Below are 24,652 nucleotides of genomic sequence, written 5' to 3' on the forward strand. Positions count from 1 at the left end.
TCCTTTATTGCTAGGACTAGTGTTCAATACAAGTTTCTCATTTGTTCATTAATATTCATCACAAATATTTCCTATTCATTGATATTTATTACAAGTTCTTATTTGCACATTGATGTTCATTGTAAGTTCATTTAGTGTTTGTATTTCTTTGATATGATTATGCATTTTTTAATTCAATGTTCGGTTCCCTATGATTGCTCAAGTTTTGTTCTTTGCTATTTAATTCAAGTCCTGTATATTTGTTCAATTTAGGTCCTCTTGTTAACTAGAAAAATTGGAAGCCTCCCACCGTATCCCCGTTCAGGGAAAATTTAGAGAGTTGGGCATTCTCTACCACCCTACGAGAGCGGGTAGAATAGGTGTCGGGAAACACCGTATCTGTAGTCTTCAATCCTACCACGCTACGAGAGCGTGTAGGAGTCTTCAAGTACATGTGTAAAAGACTTGCAATTTTTCCCCATATGCACTGTAGCTCATACACGAGTACTTGAGATTTTCTGCATCACGCTTCAAGAGCACTTAAAGGCCTACCCGCCTTAGCACAAATGTCGCACTAGGTTCCCTCCCACCACGCTACGAGAGTGTGTAGGGTGGTCCCCCGACGCGCCACGAGCACCGAAAGTGGGATTTGAGGGAGATTTTTAAGTATAAAGCATGGTTTTGAAAATAGGATTAGACCGACCAGTTCAACCATGAACTGGTCCTATAGCTGATTCGGTTCTCTAGAAAAACTGGTCTAGCATCAAACCAATTAAAACCGGTTTGAACCGCATATTCAACCAGCCGATTCATAAGAGCAGCCCAATTCAATTAATAGTAGATTCAAATAATTAAATTTAATATAATTATTTTATTAAATATTAAATTAATTTAAATATTATATAATTTCAATTATTTTAATAATATATTCCAAAATTTTTATAATATTATATATTAAATACTATTTAATCATACCCACATGATTCCTTCACCCCATGTGGGCTCTTAACCTATGAATACAAGTAAAGATATATAAATAACACAACATAAAGCTCCTAAGTGATGTGAGACTAAACAACTAGTAGTTTATGCTATAAACTATCAAGTTTCAACAATGTGTACATAATGGATACTTATATGAGAATTTGTTGGAAAAATTTATATAAAATATTCAAATAAAAAGAATCATAATAAAATTTAAAGTTCTTAAATATATAATTATTTGTATAGTTATAATTATTCAAATAAAAAATAATTATTTATAATTTTTAAAGTTTTAAAATTTCTCCCTGTATATGAAATTAAATGACATTAAGAAAAGTAAAAAAATCTAAAAAAATAATATTGTATGAACTTTATATATCTTTTTAATAAGTAAAATTTATATATAATTTGTAGATGTAAATCTTATTACCAAATATATAAACACATTAAATAGTATATTATTTATATAAATATATATTTTGTAATTAATATATAACTAAATTTGTATTAATATAATTAAAATCGAATATATTTATATTTAAATTTAAATTAGTAATTATTTATATTTAAAGTATATAATATAGATATAATAATTTTTATATTTTAATTTAAAATTACGTAATATATTATATATGTATGAATTTTATTTATTTTTTAGAAAATGATTTTTAAGATTAAATTGAATATAATTATTATATTTACTAAATTTTTATTAAATTTTATATAATTTTATATATTATATTATGTCATCTAGTTTAACCCTATAGTTCGATCTGGATCGGAATCGAAACTGTGAAGGTTCTACATTCCGGTTCGTTGTGTCTGGTCCGATTATTTTAACAAACTTTGGTTTAGAGATATTATACCTTCAAGATAAGATCCCAAAAAAGAAACTTTCTCCTCTTCTCTTTCTTTCTTTCTTATAATAAAAAATATTATATAATATTTGATATATATATAATATATATTATATTATATATATACGTTGCGTCCAGCGAGTATTCGCACGCGGTATAAGAAATATTAAATTTTTACTCATTCTAGCGTTATACGAAAATTCTGAGCAGCGCAAATCAATAAAAGAGAGGGTCTAAGACATTTATGAGACACCAAGGATTTTTTACTGAAGAAACCCCTGAAAAAGGCGAAAGATAATCACGGAGGCCGTTAGCCTATTTTGATATGAATCCACTAGTATTATCTGCAGTCGATTAACAAATTGAGGCCCTTCATTTGGGAGAAGGCCTTAGCTTGATGTACATTTTTAAAAGAGTTACATTTACCAATTTAATATGAATAACATAAGAATCAACTATTGACATGTTTTTTGGTTCGGGAGGACCGTAGTCGCGGTGCGATACGGGTCGGATGTAGGCTGGTAGTCGGTGCGGCGACGTTAAGTCAGTGAGGACCGTAGTCGATCGCATGGCGACGGAGGTCAGTAAGGACTGTAGTCAGGCGGTGCGACGAAGTCAGGAGACCGTAGTTGGAAGGGACGACAGAGTCGGGAAAGATTGTAAGTCGGCGGGTTCGATCATAAGTCTAAGGAGACCGTGTCGGCCGGGACGACGGAGGTCGGAACGATAAGAGTAGTCGTGCGGCAGACATAAGTCAGCACAGGACCGTAAGTCGCGTGGGCAGACATAAGTCAGGAAGGACCGAGTCAAGGACCTAGCAGACGGATGGTAGCAGAAGGACCAGTTACCTTGCGAGGGAGGGCTGGAAGGACCGTGATCTGACGAATGAAGGTCAGAAGGTACGGCATCAGGTAGGACAAGTCCAACAATGGAAGAATCATCATTCGGTACAACCCAATATACGTCCCACGACAGATTCCGATAATCGGAATAGACAGTCCGTCAATCGGTAGAAAAACTATGGACGAATGAGTGAAAGGTCAGGTGTTGGGTAGATAGTCCGACGTTCTGTCTGGTACAAGGAAACATTCACAACGAGGGAGAACTCCGGCTCTTGGTTACGGAAGTTTCCCGGCGTCAGTGATGGTGCACACCTACTACCGCTTAATTGAGAAAGAATTTCCGCATTCATGGAAGTATGGGATCTCAGAATCATGGCGATTGACGCGAATATTCACACCCCCCTCGGGCAGAGTTCAGCGTATTCCAGGCGGCGAGAAGAGCTCCTCGGCGGTGGTCGAATGGACGTGAGAAGGATTCTACCTTTTCCCCCTTTCTCCTCTTCTTTCTTCTTCTCTCATCTTACCTTGAGTCCCCTTTGTCCAAGAAATGATGGCTCTATTATAAGTTTTTTCTGGAGTGCATGGCCTTGTAACAATAAGGGTTGTGAGTTATATGGGCGAATAGGGAGTGGTTTGAAATGGACGGCCGATATTTGAACCCTTCGATCGTGCTAAACCGTTCATTGGACATTTGGAGGCCTTAATGAGTCGGAACTTCGGCAGATACTAGGGCTTCGTTGGACTTGTCTCGTACGAGCAGTTCTTGATTGGGTATAAAAGCTCGTAAAATAAAATCGGAGACGTATTGTTTGGTAACCATTTCCAAATTGCGGTATTGAACCTTCCAACAAGCGCTTCGGGTCTGTGGATTTTGGACCAATTGGGCTTGGATTGGGTCGAATTTGGTCTAACTCATGGATTTCGTTTTCCGAAGACGCTCAGTTTGACTATATAAGCTCGCTGAACAAAAATGGAGGTTTCAAAATGCTCTTGATTTTAATTTTCGAAGTTTTCCAACTAGGCTTTTGCCTCGGAAGTATCGTGCCCCGGAACACTCAAAGATAAATCTTTGTGAAAATCGACGTTAAATGCCTGATTATATATTAGATATTTGATATTCAGACTAGCTTTTTGCATAAGTCGCGATATCAATGATAATTTGATGGTATCATATAATATTAGTATATACAATGAGCTATGAAAAAGAGAAGAGAGAAGAGATGAGAGGAGAAGAGAAGAGAAGGAGAGAGAGAGGAGCAGGAGTTGTGAGATTTGGGTAAGTTTTGGAAGGGTAGTAGACTGAGCTCAGTGTTGACGGGTATGGAACAGGGGTTCGGCGGCTTCTGTAGGAGTAGTTCGGCTGAGAGGAGGGATGTGTATGCAAAAGCTCATTTTAAGTGAACCATCGTGAGGGGATGGGATTCAGTTCAGTTGGCTTAGATAGAAGTCGCGATGTAACCGAGCGCATTCGACGACAAGGTAGTGGTTGTTCGACCTGAGGGGAGGCGATCGGACTTCGAAGAGGGCCTGGGATCTTGCGGCTTGCGAATAAAAATGGATTGGGGCTATAACAGTTCGTGGCTTGCGAATCGAGAAAGACTTGGGATTTGGGATCGAAGGGCTGGGCTTACTATGTGAAGAAGTTCCCTGTCTTTGTGTGAGATCACCTGCATTATAAGATTAGAAAACATAGCAGAGATTAAAGTAATAGAGAATTGCTTGAGGTAAAGCCATTGTATTCATCTCAGGTTGCTGCTACAGTAGAGAGTATATAAAGGAGGAAGATGATAGTGGCCGTTGGAAAGAAATGGCTGAGATTAACATAGCACCAGGCGATCAATGGACCCGATTGAACTAGCTCTGTAAAAGCTGCAGCAGCCGTTTGAGGTAGTGGATAAGTAGGCGAACATATCAAGTGTGCATATCATTTATCACCTCCCCGCAAGTTAACAGTGGTCTCTTTAAGTGTTAACTTGGTGCAAAGAGATTGAAATCGGGCAGCAGGAAGAGCCTTGGTGAAAATATCAGCAGTTTGGTCGACAGAAGCAACATGGTGCACTACGATGTGTTTGAGTTTGATACAGTCACGAATGTAATGGAAATCAACCTCGATGTGTTTCGTACGAGCATGAAACACCGGGTTGTTGGCTAGTGCGATAGCTGAAACATTGTCACAAAATAGAGTTGTAGGAGATGAAGTCTCAACCTGAAATTCGGTAAGTAACCTGCGAAGCCAGATAACATCACTGGCAGCAGCAGCCAAGGCTCTGTATTCAGCTTCGGTGGAGGAGCGAGCAACCGTAGTTTGCTTTTTGACACACCAGGAGACAAGGTTGGTGCCAAGGTAAGCACAATAACCAGTGACAGACCTTCTAGTGGTAGTGTCGGATGCCCAATCTGAGTCCGAATAGGCTTGAAGCTCAAGTGAAGATGATAGGATCGGTAAGCCAAGTTGAAGAGTGCCTCGAAGATACCGAAGTACTCTCTTGAGAAGTTGAAAGTGAAATACATGAGGTTTATGCATATGCTGACAGAGAAAATTAACAGCAAAGGACATGTCTGGCCTGGTTATGGTAAGATACTGTAATGAACCAACAAGCTGGCGATAAAGTTCAGGCTGAGCGAACAAGTCAGCACTATCTGTAAGCTGCGGTAATTTGGTGGGAAGAGGCGTTTGAACAGGCTTACAATCCTTCATGCCCGCTTTGATTAACAAGTTCTCAGCATACTGGGTTTGAGATAGATGTAAGCCGGAGGAAATCGGGATCACTTGAATGCCCAGGAAATTGGAGACATTTCCAAGATTGCGCATATGAAACCGAGAGTGTAAAACCTCAAGAAGCGAGTGAAGAACAGAGGGATCATTTCCAGTGAGTAGAATATCATCTACATAAACGAGTATGTACAGCTGGGTGGCGGCTTTGGAAAACAACAGCAAGGAAGGATCAGCGGTGCTTATACGGAAGTTGAAATCAGTGAGAAAGGACGTGAAGGTTGCAAACCATTGACGGGGTGCTTGTTTTAGACCATAAATAGCCTTTTTCAGCAAACAGACATGATCGGGGTAATTAGAATCAACAAAACCTTGGGGCTGCTTCATATAGACAGTCTCCTCAAGATGACCATGCAAAAAGGCGATAGATACATCTAGCTGCAAGATGGGCCAATTTCGGGATATCGCCACAGTAAATAAGATTCTAATTGTTGGAAATTTAGCAACCGGACTAAATGTGTCAAAATAGTCAATCCCAAATTCTTGATGAAATCCTTTGGCGACCAGCCGAGCTTTGTACTGAGCTAAAGAACCATCTGAATTGTATTTGGTCCGAAAAATCCATTTATTGCCAAGAACATTAAGACCAGGAGAAGAAGGGACCAGAACCCAAGTTCCTTGTTGTTGAAGAGCCTCAAATTCGAGAGACATGGCTTTTCTCCACACCGCATGCTTGACAGCTTCCGAGTAGCAGGAAGGAGTGACAGGAACAATGGAAGTTTGTAGATCAAATATTCTCTTGGGTTGAAGATGTCCAGAACGAAAACGAGTAGTCATGGGATGTTTGGACGTAGTATGAAGTGGCTGAACGGATGAAGATTTTGAGGAAGATGAATTGGAGATATGAGTGGTGGTTGGAGAAATAGGTGAAGTAACTTGAGAGGTCTTAAAGGCATTATATGCCGGTGGTAACCCCTTAAGGGTATAAAGGATTATATCAGCAGAATCAATGGTTGAACCAGCAGCTGTTATTGCATCAACCTTCTGTTTGATGTCCGATAAGTACTGGACCATGGTTTTGTCGCCCTTTTGTAGAAGATGAAGCTCACTCTTCAGCTGCAGTTGTTTGGAGGGGTTGGTGGACTGAAGCCGACGTTGAATGGTGGTCCAAATGGCATGAGAGGATGGTAGATTAAGAACATAGGGAAGTAATGAAGGAGAAATAGTAGCATATAGAGCAGAGGCTAAGTTTTGATCAATCAGTTTCCAGGTCTGATACAGAGGGTTGATGCTGGTAGAGCCATCGGATGCCAGAGTCAGGCGCGGGGGTTCTGTGGTGGAACCATCCAGGTAACTTTCAAAGCCATTGGCAGAAAAAAGAGTGAGGATTTGAGCTTTCCAGATAGGATAGTTGTTGGCAGTGAGTTGAGTACTGAGTACAGTTTTTACATTCATCATGATAAACTTGAGTTGAGCTGGGATGATAGATTCTATCATCGTGGCAGATTGAGAAGGGATTGGAATAGGAGTTACTGAAGATGCAGAAGAGTCCATCGAAGACAGTCAGCTATCAGACGCCGAACCTGGCTCTGATACCATGAAGAAGTTCCCTGTCTTTGTGTGAGATCACCTGCATTATAAGATTAGAAAACATAGCAGAGATTAAAGTAATAGAGAATTGCTTAAGGTAAAGCCATTGTATTCATCTCAGGTTGCTGCTACAGTAGAGAGTATATAAAGGAGGAAGATGACAGTGGCCGTTGGAAAGAAATGGCTGAGATTAACATAGCACCAGGCGATCAATGGACCCGATTGAACTAGCTCTGTAAAAGCTGCAGCAGCCGTTTGAGGTAGTGGATAAGTAGGTGAACATATCAAGTGTGCATATCATTTATCATTATGCAGGTTGGATGCTGGATTGGAATCGACGGCTTGATTGGTTTGGTTTCTTGCAAGCTGTAGTGGTGTGGAGGACTGGAAATCGAAGGGCTGGCGTGGGATTGAGGTAGTTCAGTCTGTGGTTCACGAGTAGAAAGGCTCAGCCGACGAAGTTGCTGATGGCTTAAGGAGGAATAGGGAGGCTTGCAGCAGGTGGAGGCGGGACCAATAGGAACCATACAGGGATTCAGAGATGGAAACGGGATCTAGCTAAAGGTGTTCGAACAGGTAAGAGGCCGGTTGAGTGGAGCTTATCGAAGGGTTCGCACGAGCTGGGAAGCTCAGTCTTGTGGCTAGAGGAAGAGGCGTCAAGTCTAGTCGTTGGCCTGCAAGGAGGAATATTGGAGCTTGCTGGCTGTAGAGGGGTCGGGACAGAGCAAGGTATCGACTACGGCCTGCAGGGCAAATCTCATGCGAGAGGAAGAAGAATCGAAGGGCTCCACTTTGCTCTAATTTTAACGACGTTAGTGGGAGAAGAGTCGAGGTGCAGGATGGGCTACTGTCGCGCGTTTAGAAACGATGCCGAACTGCAGGACATGGAGCAACTGTGTAGTGTGATATGATTTGAGAAGGGTTTTAGGAGGATTTGAGCATGAATTATTATTATTATTATTATTATTGTTATTATTTATTTTTGCTTTAGTGTAAAAGTAAACAGTTTTATGTGACCAAATCATCTAAGGCGGTTCTCTCTAATCTTATCTATCACTGGAGCTACTCCAACCTTTTCGCAAATATACTCATTTCATTTCGCATTTTGCTCAAGTGTAAAACCACTCATCCACCTGAGCATCCTCATCTTTGCAACACTTAATTTTATGCTTCTATTTTAATAGCCAATATTCTCTGCCATAAAGCATTGCAGATCTCACCACCATTTTATAAAATTTTTCTTTTAAGTTTGAAGGGTACTTTATACAAATAAATGATAGATAGTTACCTTAAGGTCTAAGAAATAGGAAAAACAGATTGAGTTTCTTAACAAACCATTCAATGGGCAAACAAATCAACATACCACTCAATGGACGAAAACATCCAGCTTTTAACCAACGGTTCAAAGCTTAATCTATTTGCTTAACAAAAAGATAAAGACCAACCTTACTGAAGAAGACTTGTGATTAACTTCGGAAAAAAAAAATGACTGCATTATATAAAATTTGTAACTTACCTTGGCAAATTTCTGGCAAAGAGTTGATGTTATTTGAACTTAGATAACTTTGCAGCTAACCTCTTCCTTACTGTGCTTAGATCTTTGCAATTTCGCTTTGATTTCTTTGTTTTTCTTGGCTTGGTCTTTCTTTCCCTGCGTTTACTTCCTTGGAGACGCTGGCGCCTGATTTCAGGATCAGCCCAACCTTTCCCCCAGTCAGAGAATTTAGAATATAGCTTATCATTTCTAGATGAGAGTAACATGTCTGCATAAGGATAAACATAAAAACAGTCCTCGGCATGCGAGTCAAGAAACTTCATTCCCAACTTCGTTATCTGTGGATATTTGATTGCAACACGAACCTGAAAAGATAGAATTATATAACGGAGAAAATTGCATAAATTTCTAAAGAATGATCATCTAACTGTCAGCAAATAATCAATTACATGTTCTAAGCAAAGATGAATCCACAAAAGGGGCTAAAAAGAGACCTGCCAACAAATGTATGGAGGTTGATTATGACAATGATAATTACAATTCTTAATCCATTATCCAGCTTTTCCGATCTTCCATTTTACCAGTGGACCTCAGCAGCTAATGACTATAGAACCACATCCTCAGTCTACATGTTTTTCTAAAGTGTCATTACTACAATTAACCTAGCTATATTATGTGAATTTAAGTGTTGGGCAATAAAAGAAGTCACTATAAGCCAAATTGAGCATAATGAAACTAAGAATGTTAAGATGGTTGGACTAGAGATGAGAGATTATGGAATGCAAAAAGTAGAGAGATGATGAGAATATATCTATTTAAGGCAAGATAATAAAATATAAAGTGAAGTGGTTTGTACATGCACACCAAAGCATGGAAAAAGCATCCATTAAAAAAGATAATTATTGTCGAAATATTAAGAATGAACATGGAAGACTTTAGGTAACATGGATAGTAGTTAAAAAATATTTGCTCAAAATATGTTTAACACCTCATCTAGCACTCGCTATGAACAAATGAAAAGTAAATATTCATAAAGCTGAACTCCAATAATTGAGATTAAGCTAATGATGATAATGAGAAAAAATTGCAATTCAATATTTTTTTCATGTAAAGATTTTATAAACCTTGCCATTAAATCTTTAAAATTGTCAAAATCTTAATATATGTCATCCCATCAACTTGGGCATGAGCAGACATGTCAAATGACCAAGGTAAAATAAAAGTTTATTCTGGAGGTCCCATGTCTTGGTGTGGAGTGCCTCTATGATTTTTATTTTTAATTTTGGAATTTTTGATATTAAATCTTGGAGTTCTTTCTTCTTCGCAGCACTTTTTTCTTTCCTGTTTGTTTCGTTGAGTGATTTTCAACGGGTATCAAAACCACATTCTTTAGTTCGAGTTGGAGTAATGACAAATGAAACGAGGTGCAAGATTGAAAAGTTTAATGGTCCAAACTTCACTTTCTGAAAAATACAAATTGAAGATATGCTCTTTTAGAAAAAGTTGTATTTGCCACTGGATGGAATCACCAATAAGCCATAGTTAATATCTATGGAGGAATGAGATGTTCTTGACCAGACAAACCTAGATTTGATTCGACTTTCACTTTCCTCATCTATTGCGTTCAACATTGTAAATGACAAGACTATGGTTGATCTCATGGTTGTATTAACTAAGATGTATGAGAATCCATCTGCTTCAAACAAAATTTTTTTGATGAAGTTATTCAATATGAAGGTGGTAGACGTAGTTCAATGGCCGAACATTTGAATGATTTAAACACTATGATCAGCCAATTATGCTATGTTGGCATTAAATTAGATGACAAAGTGAGAGGTTTGCTGTTGTTATCTTCATTGTCAAATAGCTAGGATGGGCTAGTTACTGCTATGAGTAATTATTCAGGGAGTTCAAAGTTAAATGTTGAGGGACATTGCAAAGTTAGTGTTGAATGAAGATGTTCACAGGAAGGCAAATGATGAATCTTTCAATTATGCTCCGAATGTTGAGACCAGAGAAAAGAGTTCAGACAAAAATCTGAGAGGAAGATCTAAATCTAGGATAGGGAAAATTCAAATCACGAAGAGGGTGTTTGGTCAAGAAAAAAAGGCGCGTAGGCATGAATTCTGTTTTGCAGACATAGGATTCCATTATCCTTAAGACAGATTGTATTTAACAAGATTTTCCCTGAGGATAATATCAGAGTCTATTTAGATCAGAATCCTTAGTTCCTATGAGCGCAAGCCCTTATAATTAATTACCTCTCTTACTATGTACGAGAGAACTCTCAATTAAGGATGAACAATTGTAGGTGTTTTAGTCTCATTTGCGGGGGAAATAGAGTTAAATCTGATCAAGATCCCATAGTTTGGGATATATGACTTCATTTAGAAGTTACCATGCTAATTTAATTGGTTCGGGGCTTACGACTTCCATTAGAAGTAGCCCGATAAGAAGTGGGTCTTTTAGTTTTCATTGAAAGTAGCCCTAGATTTAAAAAGTAGGTCTTACTACTTTCATTAAAAATAGCCTGGAGGTTTGATTGAGAGTTTAGTGCTTCTCTTAGAAGTCTCTCAAATAACAAGTCTTACAGCTTCCTTTGGAAGATGCATGATTATTTGAAGAGGTCTTATGGCTTTTGTATTTAGAAGCATTCTGAAGATTTGAGTTTGGGTTGGGATTTACGGCTTTCATTGAAAGTTGCTCGAGATTTAAAAAGTGGATCTTATTGCTTTCATTGAAAATAACCCGAGATTTAAAAAGGGGGTCTTACTGCTGTCATTTAAAGTCTGACACTAGTATTTCTGCTACGATAGTTTCTTTTCCTACTTGTAGTTTTGCATGTCCCTCCACAAGTACCAAGACAAATCCTTCCCTTCCAAACATAGGCCAGCTGCCATCAGTCTCTCCTCCTCATGCATTGCAGATCTCGTGCATTGCCGTTGCCACCGTCTCCAATCACTATCTTTGTCGCCGCGAACCTAAGTCTAATTCCGACACTATCAATTTTAATTTTTTTTTACATGAAATTAAATGCATGTGATCGCATTTCTTAGCAGGTGGGAAAATTTGTTTGCATGAAATTAAGTACCCGTGATAGCTTTTCTTAGCAGTAGAAAAATTTGTTTGTACAAAATTAAGTACCGGTGACCGCTTTTCTTAGCAGATGAAAAAATTTGTTTGCATGAAACTAAGTACTCTTGATCACTTTTCTTAGAAGGTGAGGAAATGCTATGCCTTTATAAATAGGTACTTGATGAGATGTGATTGCCTTTCTTGGCAGGAGGGGAATGAAATTTCAGCTGCGGTGTCACCTGACTGCCTTTCTTAGTAGGCGGGAAGGCTAGTCCCCAATGCAACCCCTACATAGGGATGACGCCGGGGTGCTGTCAAAATTTACAATAAATTGCATGACATAGAAGAAATAAAAAAAAAGGAAATCTATCCAAACTCTTAAGTCAACAAAAATTGTATGACATCCAAGATTTCAAACACTGAAAATAAAATTAAACAAACAAAAATCAAAGCATAACAAAACGAAGCTTGTAGTAAACTCATACGAGAACTAGTTGCTCATCAACAAGTATGAACCAAGCTTAACTACCTTAGCTCCTAGCTAATGCACACTCAAACCCTTTGCAACACACACCTTGTAAATTGAAATGTGCAAAGAAATGAATTAGGGTTGGGTTCCCTATTTATAACACAGAAAGTTGATGGGACCGGCTGAGCCAAACTCTAAATAAAAAATGACAAGGGGAGGAGTCATAGGTGCACAAGTGCCTACTGTATAACGTACATACCGTGAACATTTGCCTTCAAAAAGAAATAAAATAGCACACTAATATATGTCACGGGTTGTGCGACCCCGCATTAAAGTGTGCACGATGCGAAAATAACCAAAAGAGGGTGTCATTTACAAGTCCCCTATTGTATAATACATGCGTACCAAAGACGTACAAACATGTATAAACACAATAAGTGGCATGTATTTGTACCTCTAATCACATAAGGCACTTTATGAGAGCACTAAGTAATAAGCACATATATCGTTGATCATACAAATACACTATAAATACACCAATGATCATACAATCGTGCAAGCACATTGAGATTCATGCAAGTGCTTCATACAAGTGTATAGCACAATGTGTAAATGCATACACAAGTATACTATGCAACATACAAATGACGCATGCAAGCATGCCAACAATATGCAAATATATCATGCATACACCAACTAACATACAAATGTATAATGTATGTACAAAATATAAAGTGCATGCACCATACAACATACAAAAAAATGTCATGCAAGCACATGTTAAGTAGTGCACAAATGCATATGCTAACACACATGTATACATGCAAATACATATGCAAGTATGCCAACATGCAAAAGAATATGTGAATATACAAATATGTCATATACATCTACTGCATCACATACATATACATCATATAAATGTATTATGCGAAATGCACTCAAAAGCATGTTAACCACATGGGACCTGACGAGTGTGACATATACATGATATCTAAGAATGCTGTGCGGACTAAATAAATAATGAATGAATTTTCAAACGTGCAAAATACATTGACATACACATGTATATCACTTAAAATGAAATTTAGGATACTCGCAGGGCCTCGACGAGCATGACACATACATGTAACATATGAGGACACTGCACTGACTAATAAAAATAATAAATTAGATGTAAATCTATCGTTATGAAAAGTGTACAAACATATCGTACGAATATACTAGCATGCATAATATCATTTAAAATGAAATTTAAGATACCCACAAGAGTCCTATAGAGCGCGATATATGTACGCACGTGACGTTTGAGGATACTGCGTAGGTCAAAAACATAAACTTGACATGACTTGAAGCACTGACCAAATGCACCGTTGTTGTGCTGACCAGAGTATTTGGCTTTATACATTCATAATAAGCCTTCAAGGTTTATTACAAGAAAGGTTCACTATTAAAAACATAAACTCTCAGAGCTGACATTCTTTGAAGTTAATTAAAGTATTTAATTTTAAACATTCATATTAGGCCTTCAAGGTCTCTTATAAATAAAGTTCATATATTAAAATGAATAACCCCAATTTTGATATCATCACTTTGCAGTTCAATCAAATTCTCTATTTGTAAGCGAACAGAATTGGCAAGGTTCAACTAATAAAAGAAAATTACCCATAAACCTCGATGATGGCCATGTTGATTGAAATCTCAACCAGAGGAGATTATACCTTTTAAATGTCTCCAAATCTCAAAATAAATCATTAAGGGGATAAAAGTTAAATGAAAGTTCAAAACTCAAAAATCACAGATATTCAAGATGAAATAATTCACCTAATAACTTAAAGGAAAAATTCATTTACCCTCCATTATTTTTACTTTTATTTTTATTTTATTTTTATTTTTTTTTCATTTACCCTTCACTATAGTTTATCAAGGTGAATAAATTTGAAAATCACTTCAACTCATAAAGAGCGAATGTTTAGTCGAGAAAATTACTATGATTTATTCTTAAATCATCTACTGCTACTAAAGATGTGGAATGTGTCATCTAACCGATAATTTTGCCGCAAAATGACATCACAGATAAATGGTTATGAGGGCCCTCTAACCGGGTGGTTTTATCGCCAAATGGTACCACTAAATTATGGTTATGGCCAGAGCTCGTATGTTCTCAAACGACTCTAAACTTTTTACTAATGAATCAATAAGGTATAATCGATAGGGCATAGCCCTATGTTAGCTAAGGTGGACTCAATTTTGTCTTCTCAAGCAAACATTCACCCCAACTCTACGAGTTACCCTTATACGAAATAACCCATGGCTACCAACAAGGATCCTTGAGTCAGTTTGGGTCGATTACCTCCTATGACTAAGTAGACTATAGAGGCCACGATGGCCCAGGACGACGGAACCATATAATCTTAATTGGGTTCATCATCATTCCGTCCACCATCTGCTTTAAGTGCATGGTGATAAATTTTAAATTTTTAATATATAATTATACTGCCATTATATGCTGGATACTATGTATCTGTTCAACGACTAGCCTTAATCGAAAGTTCTCTCATTATTGGGAGGGGTAATTAACTATAGGGTTTTGTGCCTATAGAAAATCAAAACTCAAATCATAAAGTCCTCGCAAAATGAGAGCAAAATCTCTGAGTAGTGTTATATCTAAAAATCTAATCTGTCTTCTAAAATATTTACCCCAGAATCTAAACTTGTTAAAACTCTCCTCGTCGACACGAAAAAGAAAGGTTCGCGGAGAGCCCGGGGTGCGAATTCCTGAAGCAGAGTAAGAATAAATGGAGATGACTTTGTATACTTCAGCAGTTGAAAGTTTGATGTATGCTATAATCTGTATGAGACCAAATATAACATATACAATGAAAGTAGTCATTCATGAGTAACCCATGCAAATTTATTGGAAGGTGGTTAAGTGGATTATTAGGTATTTGAGATTGAAGTACTCAACTTTGGACGTGTAGGAGTTAATCTACAGGAGTATACAAATTCTGATCCTACTGGAAATCTTGATGGTAAAAGGAGCACAATTGGTTATATATTTACTTCTGAAAATATTGCGGTGAGTTAGGTTTCCAAGTTATAGATAATAAATACTCTCTCAACCACAAAAACCGAGTATATTGTTATCACTGATGCTAATAAGGAGATGATATGGTTGCAAAGTTTTATAACAAAACTTAACAAAGGGCAAAAAAATGAGAAGTTACATAGTAACAACATGAGTGCTATCTAGCCAAGAATGCTACATTCCATGTTAGGACGAAGCATATCCAACTTCGATATCATTTCATTAAATCACTTCTGGAAGATGATTAGTCGTCTTTGGAAAAGATGCACATGACCAAAAATCCTGCAGACATGCTGATGAACATGATGATAATTGATAAAATGAAGCTACGCTGGTCTTCATGAAGGCTAAGGGCAGGGGTGAGCCATACTACAGGGTACCACTATAATGAATACTACATATCGATAAAAGATTGATCACAATTAATTTTCAAGTGGTAGATTGTTAGCTTTGTATGGAATTCGATTGTGTCAATCAATCGGTTTGTACTGTTGTCTCATATCTCAATCTCATCGGTCGACCTCTCTGGGGACGTTGTACTCTCCCTATTTGGGGTTAGCGGCCTTGCACCTGAAAATTTTTTTTTTCACTTACAAAAAATTCAACACTATATGCTTCAACAATGCATCACTTCAAGTTCGGGCTAGAAATAGAGAGCGGAACACTATGCCGCTCCAACCTCTAGTGCGGCAATGCTATGAGCAAGGCAAGAGAAAGAGAGTTGAGCATTGTCGCACTCCAATCCTCAACATTGTGGTGTTGTAAGTCGGGAAAGGTAGTTTTCTCTCATTTTCATGCTTAACTTGAAGGGTTATGTCCTTTCATATAATTGAAGTGCATCTCTTTGTGTTTTGATGTGAGAATGATGTGAACTGTGGAGAGATAAGGGGAGAGAGAGAGAGATCTATATAATTTCTCCCATTTCATAGTGGAATTCTTGATGTGGTGTGACTCCATAATTTTTCTCGATTTTGATTTTTTTCACAATAAATCATGGTATTCTTTCTTCTTCATTCCAAATCTCGTTTCTTATTTGTGTTTGTTGCATGATTTTATTCCCAACTCCATGTTAGAATCAAGGAAAAGTGATGGGGACATCAGATTTCGACACGTGTACCATCGCCGGAGACGGCGATCGACGGCTACGATCCAGAGTCTTTATTTTTGATTTATTTGCATCTTACATTATGAGTGTATTTTCTTTTATTTTCCTAGTTTGCCCCTGAGGGCATTGTTTCACTTATGTAGCACTGAGGGTGTTTCTGTCTTTTCAGTTATGTTTATTTTGGGCCTCCTTATATGAGGCATCATGCATTGTAATAGTTTAGTTTTGATGAAATGAAGAATATTTCCCTTTGTTCTCTTTGTGAGTGCACTTCTCTTAGATCTCTTAGTGAGTTCGACGGGAAAACTAGATCTCTTTGTGAGTTCTAGATTTAGTCCAAAGATTATTGTGTGGAGATCGGGTGTTAAAGATAAACGAGGTGAGTGGAATCAACGCAACGAAAATCCTCAGATTTTCACCTCTTCCCTTCCCCTCACCTTGTTGCCGCCGCCCCCTTGGAGCCGTAGCCAACCCGCCGGCCTGCAAAGCTCCTCCTGCCAGCCAGCCATCCGCCCAGCCACCCGCCGGCCGCCTGCAGATTCCCTTGCCGCCGGCCACCGTGAGCCCATACCGCCGGCCCCCCTTTAGTCCTCCTTGCAATTTGAATTTCCCTCCCTTAATGACCTTCCTAATTGAGTCACTTAAATTAGGGAATTAATTAAGGGGAGTTACGATCTTTTGAAATTCAAATTCCCTCCTAATTTTATTTAAATTAGGGAGTTACATGAAACAATTAAAATCTGAAATCAAAATTTCAGATTTTGATTAATTACTAGGGGTCCCCACCTACTTAAATCTCCAACCTCTCTCCTCTCTACATGGCCGGCCCTCCCTCATCTCTCTCCCCTTTTAATCTTCTTTAATACACCATTAACCCTTCCCTCCTAATCTTAATTTCAAATTCAAATTCTGAAATTGAAATTAAGAGCACGCCAATTTCGAAAATCTGAATTAAATCTTAGATTTTAAGCTTTTCTCCCCCATAGCTCCACCCGCCCCTAGACCCTCTCCAACCCGTGACCCTCCTCCCTCTACTTGCTCACGGCTTGCTCTCTCACCTCCCCTCTTTGTCTTCATCACTCAGTACCACCATGCATGGCGGACCCCGAGTTTGAATGGGGGCTTGTGTTCGACGCCCACCGTAATCTCGACGTCCTACAGTCGCCGTTCTTCGACGTGGGATTTGACTCCGACGACGACACCGTTGGAGCTTACTTGGATCGGATCCTCTCGACCCTCATACAAGTCATCGACAGACAAAGTCCAGACTACGAGTGGACCATCGACGTCCGACCTTCCTCGCCACCTCCACATCCTACACCTTCCTCTCCATCACTACGGATCGCCGGCATCGTCTACCTCGGAGTGGTTTCATCCCTTATGTGGTTCTTCTTCTCCCGACAACCCTAGACATAGACGAGTGAGCTTAAGCCTCAAGGTGAGACGATCGCTTTGTTAACCGCCGGATTCTAGTTGGCTTTTCATTGTCATTACTATTAATTGCCATCGTTATTTTATTGATCTTGCTAATTTAGTGGTAACAACTTGCCTAAACGTGGTTAAAATCTAAGATCTTTTTTGAAGCATCAATTGTGAGAATCATCAAGATTGTACTTTCATTATTTTAACGAACTCTTATTAATTTATTAAGATTCAATTCCTGGTTTCACATCAAAAAATCTCTCCACAAATACAAGGATAAGATCATGCACAATAACCCACTTGCATTAGTGGGAATTCTATGCCACAGGGAACATCCATTTTTTACGTGATATTCGTGAAATAATTCTATTAGTAAGGACTTGAAAATTGTCAATAATTTATCCTCGGAAAACACTACAAAAACAAGATATGCAGGGAATTGACCTTGAGATACTTTACTCAATATATGTCAATTAATCCATTACAAAAAATATCACAATTTGAAATCTAATGAAAAAAATGGATGAAAAAGATCCATTTGAATCTCATTGTTGACGGGCATAAAAATTGACCTCCAATTGAAACATTTCAATATATGAGGGATAAATATGACAGAACAATCAAATGTGAATTGCCTAATTGATATTTAAAAAAATTAAAACTTAGAATTATATTCATATGAACCATCAAATCACTAAGCTCAAGCATTCAAAAGTTCTTAACATTCATCTATTTTCCCAATCTATGGAATCTTACAAAAATGCAATCCCCAATATTTGACTAGTTGTTGGTTCAAACATCTTTTTCCCAGCGAAATAAATCACCCTTACAATCACAGCAGTTGAAAAGCCTACCAAGTTTGCAAGCCCAAACTCGCCCTGCCATGCCCGACCCTGCTCAAACTTAATAACTTCCAATTTGCCAAGGTGAAGTGAGTCAAGTAACTATAAATTTGTTTCTATTCATTAAGTTTGGAACACACTGTGGAACTTAGTAAATAATCACATAAACATGAGGTAAATTTTCAAATAAACAGAAAAATTAGTTACTATTTTGTAAGTTAAGGCTAAACTGAGACTGATGGGAAATAAAATCTCTTGAACATCAACAGAGATTTGATAAGTGCTAATGATCAAGGATATTTACTGAGATAAAAACAATTTCACTAATGAGGATACCTGATCATCAGCTTCTTTAATAAATTTCATATCTTCCAGTATGCGTGCAAGACCCCTCCACCATACTCTATCGGTTGCAACAAATTTTGGATGCTGTTTAAAATTCAATAACAAACAAATTATCAATAGAAACTAAGAGAAATAAAGACTACCCATAACAATACTACATAAACTATACTTCATAGAATGCTAGTTTAACGAGAAATTTAAACATTTTTAACTGAAGCTTGATTTATTATTTGTAGTAAGTTTTATTTATCAGAATAAATGAAAGCAATTGTTTGGTCTTCCTTAAGGAGCATCGAAGTAAAATATATTTAGGAAATCTTTAAACGTTACTTTCCTACATATAAACCTTCATATTTTTCAGAACCTAGACTTCATCAAATTTTTAGAAACAAGTAGTCATGGCGTATACCATGTAGCCATTGATACAAATCAAATATCACTCTATTAAACTTTTTTATCAATTCCTTTACTTATCATAACTCATTAAGCCATAATCTAAAAGATGCTAATGAGTCCATAGTGTGATCCATTTCTTTCTCACACTCATAGACTTTCAGGAAATGACTGTTGAACAACATGAAGTATCAAGGGACTAGAATAGGTTTCCAAAGTTTCACCTTAGCTAGTTGATAAAAGCCTAGCAGAAATTTTATTTAATTTTGAGAGATTGAGGTTTCTAAAAGGTGCAAGCTCCCATAGTTAATTACAAATGGACCCAACTCGAGAACACTCTTGCTTAACGATATCGCTATGCTCAAGATTGGTGATAGAGATTTGGGTCTATATATATATATATAGAGAGAGAGAGAGATTAGATGGTATGGATGATCAATCCCAAGATTGGATGCCACATCATCTAGGAAGTCTAATAAGCATCTATAAGTTGTCTTTTATCAGGTATCTTTCCGAGTAGACGAAGGTGAAAGCATGTTGAAGGGGAAGGGCATATCCCTTAAACATGAAGCCTAAAGCTGGATGTTGTATCCATGGGTTACCTCGAGTAGGGAGTTATGAGTTAAACTAAGCTAGCTCATTTCAAAGCAATGCCTTAAGCACATAATAAAGCAATATATGATTTGGTAAGCATAAGAATTACCTTGGCAAATATGTTTTCATATTAGGAAGTTTGGATCCTGGTGTTGTAGATATCAAGTGGCACAAAAAGTATGACTTAAGTAGTTATGGTCCAACCAAGAGATGAGGTGGGACTTATGAGGTAATGATCAAGTTATGGTCCAACCAAAAGATGTAGGTGGGACTTATGAGGTAATGACCAAACCCAATGATGTATTTGGGACTTGGGGGTTTATGAACTAATCTTAGATATGACGAAATGCATGTTAACTAAGTCCAAGCCAGTCATCATCTTGGTGATAGTTTAGGATCGGCCTCACATCTCTTGAAGGTAAAGAAGCCAAATAGTGGGTCATACGTCCTTGCCATATAAGCGAGTTAGCCCAGATCAAAAAAATTCACAACAAGAAGTCATAAAGGTCGTATACAAAAGTTAAGCCAAATACTTCAATGAACATCAGGTATCATGCCACTATTCTACTATTAGACATGCCCAAATGTGTTGACAAAATTCCCCTGGGATCACACATCCCAAAAATTGGAATTTTTCGGAGCCCACAAAATGGTAGAGCTTAATGTTCTACTATTAGAGATATCCAAAGGGTAGAGCTTAATGTTCTAGTATAAGTGGCAATTTGAACCTCTCAATTAGAGGAAAACTAAAAAATGAGTCTGATTATCTCATCCTATAAGGGTGACAACATGAATCCATGCATATTGACTAAGTTTAAATTGATCATTATATTGAGCTAGTTTAAGGTATGGGACCTGGGCCGTTGTGGGCTCCGAAAATTCGGGCCCCGGCCTCTCTGAGACACTATTTTTTTGTTTGTCGGCGAGGAGAGTTTTAACAAGTTTAGGTTGTCACGACCCGACCCGTTTAGCTCGTATAGACGAGGCGGGAACGGAATCGGACGTTCAGAACATTTCAATCATCTTAAAACATGTATTTAAAACATGTATTTAGTGTTTTCTTTTGTCGTTAGAAAATTCATTGTGAAGATATGATTATTGTGGCTTCTAACACTTAAGCGTGCAAGCTCTTCAAGTAATTCAACTTTGCATGATCGTTCTACATCATCTTGGTATCAGAGCATGGTAGACATGCATCTCATGTACTATAAAACATCTTAGGGTCTAGCCAAACATTGGTCTTAAAGTTCGCATGCATATCATTGTCTAGATAGCTTTAATTCTCTGTTTTTGCTTGCTGTCCATGCATTTCCTGCACGTATTTAGTGGAGCTTAAGTCATTTTCACTAGTGTCTTAGTGCTGCCATCAAGCCTACAACTCTCCTAAGTGCTTAGGTTGCTTACACCATTAGTATAAACTGCTGTCCAAACTTTTCCTGCACCAATTAGCGGCCTTTAGGTTAGTCTAAGCTAGTGTTTAGGTGCTGTCCACACTCTAGAAACCTTCCTAAACACTTAGACAACTTTATGCCTTGCTGTAGTTTGCTGTCCACTTCATTCCTGCACTCATTTAGTGAGTTGTAAGCTAACTTCTTAAGTGTTTAAGAGCTGCCCATATCCTAAAATCTATCCTAAACACTTAGGCAACTTCCTCAACTGTTGTAGTTTGCTGACCACACAAAATTCTGCATTGCTTGGTAGCATTTAAGTGAGTCTAACCTTTGATTTGGGTGCTGCCCAAGCCTTAGCAACCTTCCCAAACACCTAGTGACTTAAACCCTTCTTGTAGCTTGCTGTTAAGTATTTTCCTGCACCATATAGCAAGTCAAAATGATGTTTTCTCTTTATAGAGTGTGGTCCCTTGCACCAAATCTTCATTAAGTTTCACTTAGCGCTTCCCCCATGGACCCGATAGGGTTTCAAAAGAAGTTAGATGACCTAGTTAATCTTGTGAGCTCTTTAACTAAAACCCCGAAGGAGGAACATGTTCAATCTCCCCACTCTAGGTATGTGCCCCACTCGATCAATACTGTTAGTCGGAAGATGCCCCACCCTTCTTATCAACCTAGACCGGAGCCTAAGCCTCAACGACCTCACTTAGAATCGCATTACAGTCTACCCACCTTTGATGGTTCCTCATACCCTTATTACTTTAGGGAATGGGCTAGACAACTAGAGGACTATTTTGAATCATGTCATATCCTTGAGTTCCACCAGGTTAGCATCGCTAAGGCTCACCTAAAAGGTCGGGCTCTTCAATTCTGGATGAAATTGGAAGATCATAAAGAGTTTCGCAGTGAGTACCCTACTTGGAAAGACATGAGACGAGAACTTAATTTAAAATACCGACCCTCTACTAGTGACCGTCATCTAGAGCATCACCCTACCTCTTTTATTGGGACAACCCGTGGACATTATTGTGATCGAGATTACCCACCCATTAGTAACATCAGGGTTGCTGCCCCACCCTGTAGGTCTTCACCAAACCTTGATGGCCGACCCTCTATTGGGTCTTCTGTTGGATCGGTCCCATGTGAATCCCCACTTAGACCAACTTCTAGCCATCCAAGTCAACCTTTAGCCTCCCCAGTCCTTGACCCTGGAAGTGTAATTTTAATAGAGAAATGCGTTAAAAAGAAAAGGTCCCCTAAACCTGAGGTTGAGTGCATCCATTTCGTGGATGCTAATGCTATCACTGATAACAAAGAATTCTTTGAAGATGAGACTGAAGTGATTACATTAGACTCCCTACATGATGTAAATCCTAATTTAGGAGATCTAGAATCCTCAAACCTTGATATCTTAGCCCATCCTGATCCCAATCTCATCATGGATAGCCCTTTGGATAAGGTCTGCCTGGAGAATATTAATCTGATCTCCAATGAAACTGATCTAACCTTGAATCCTTTGGAATTAAATTTAGAAGATTCTGATTTAATTGACCCCGAACCTGATCCTACTAAGATTATTAATATGAATTCGGAAGACAGTCATTTGAATCTAAACAATTCTGAGCCCATGTTGAAAATTGAGCATCCTCTTGTTTTATTGGAGTTTATTTTAGGAGTTGTCCCTTTAGAGTTGCATTTGAAAGAGTGTAACTTTCTTGATTGGATTTATCCCATCACTCCTCGTACTGACCTTAATGTTAGAGAGAGTCTTAGCCCATACTTTCATGTCACCACTCTAACTGTTGTGCCCACTTCTGTTATGGGTACCCTACCCAATTGCTTGAGTCTCATACATGATGGTGACTCTTTGGGTTATCCCATTATGGATGTGAGTCAGGACCCATCACCTTATCTTGTTCCTGATTCATTCGTGTTGCCCGATATAGTCTTGTCCTTCCCTGTTAAGGACCATCTCTCTCCTAGTTGGATGAATTTGCTAGACTACACTATCGTCCCTAGGAGACTACCTACGACCATGACTGAAATTTCCTATAAGAATGCCTGGTAGCAAAGGATGTCTTCGTTGCTCCCCCGACACCAGTTCCCTTAGACCTGAACACTATAGATCCCCTCATTTCATGACTCTTCCACCTTATTCTATCTATGTGTTTTTGTGAGTTAGTATGTTGTGTGTGTGTTTTTGTAGTATGTTATCTTCCAAATTTTCTCTGTTTAAAATTTATGTGTGAATCCACATTTCATTCATCTTGCATATCAAGTCTTTTACACCACTTCATTTTCACCTTGTTGAGGCTTGAATTTTAGACATGTGAATTCACATAGCACATGCCGCATTTACATTGCATCCGCATGACCTACTTAAGGAAATTACACGCCTAATTGAATAGAATGACAATAATTATAGACTTCATGCTGAATTTAAACGACAAGCTAAAACTTTTGAGGTTGGTGATTCAGTGATTGTGCGGAGTCGTCTGGCGCGGTTCCCACAAGGAACTGTAAAGAAATTACATGCTAGAAGTGTGGGATTAGTTAAAATAGTCAATAAAATCAATGACAACGCTTACGTGGTGAATCTGCTTGTAGAGTTCAACATTCATTTCTTTTCTAACATAAAAGATTTAGTAGCCTATGAAGATCCAGAGTTTAAACCCCAAAGCCACCCCAAATTAAGCCTTGTGTGACCCCACCTTGTGAGAACTCCAAAGCCTACCTCCACTCCCAAAATTATTCCCAAAATTCCTATAGCGAAGAATGTTGACATGATTCCTAGTGATGATATTATTTCCACAAAAGAGGGTGGACGAAGAAGATATTTGACTAGGTGAAGAGGTAAACCAAAGTCAGAGGATACGTGGTCAGAGCGCGAGGAGCTACAACAGATAAACCCAGATGCACGAGGAGTTTTCGAGACACCAACTCGACGGAGTCAAGTTTTCTCCCACCTGGGAAGAATGATGAGGACATCAGAAGATCAATGATCTACGGTCACGATCTACTTTTGATTATTATTGTATTTGATGTATTTTAGTTTATGTTTTATGAGTCTATTGTATTTTTTTCCGTTTATGCCCTTGCTTAAGGGCCTCGTCATGTGTTTGCCTTAGGGGCAAGTGTGCCTTTGTATTTTCTTTATTTCGTTGGCTATTTAAAGCCTTCCCCCCTCTTCATGTAAGGATGATGAATATTGAAATGAAATCTTATTTTTTCTTTGCTCGATCTCTCAATGAGTTCATGGGAGGAGAGACCCATGGTGGGGGCAATCGCAATACCAGTCAACCTTTCGAAGAGTCCAAGGTTCGCGGTTTTACGATCTCTTTGTGAGTTTGTTAGTTTACTTTTATCTTATTTGTATTTTCTTTCATCTCCTTTCTCCAAGTCAATCGCCGGCCACTTCCAACCTCCCCCACCCAATTCATCTTCTAGCTCCACCACCTAAATCTCACC

The 24,652-nt window shown here is 38.3% G+C and overlaps 1 protein-coding gene across 3 annotated transcripts in view; it reads right to left on the reverse strand.

Annotated features, from left to right (window-relative positions):
• Positions 1 to 24,652, reverse strand: part of LOC110100075 (ATP-dependent DNA helicase Q-like SIM) — a 60,280-nt gene that overhangs the window by 4,288 nt on the left and 31,340 nt on the right. For all 3 annotated transcript variants that reach the window (XM_028694747.1, XM_028694745.1, XM_028694746.1), the window contains 2 exons: positions 18,798 to 18,890; positions 8,482 to 8,825 (listed from right to left, as the gene is read on the reverse strand). In XM_028694747.1, the coding sequence (XP_028550580.1) occupies positions 8,511 to 8,825; positions 18,798 to 18,890 (408 nt within the window). In that variant the 3' untranslated portion in view covers positions 8,482 to 8,510. The remainder of the gene's footprint in view (positions 1 to 8,481; positions 8,826 to 18,797; positions 18,891 to 24,652) is intronic.

This window comes from Dendrobium catenatum, unplaced genomic scaffold, assembly GCF_001605985.2.
Source record: "Dendrobium catenatum unplaced genomic scaffold, ASM160598v2 fragScaff_scaffold_542, whole genome shotgun sequence".
NCBI classification, from domain to species: Eukaryota; Viridiplantae; Streptophyta; class Magnoliopsida; order Asparagales; family Orchidaceae; genus Dendrobium; species Dendrobium catenatum.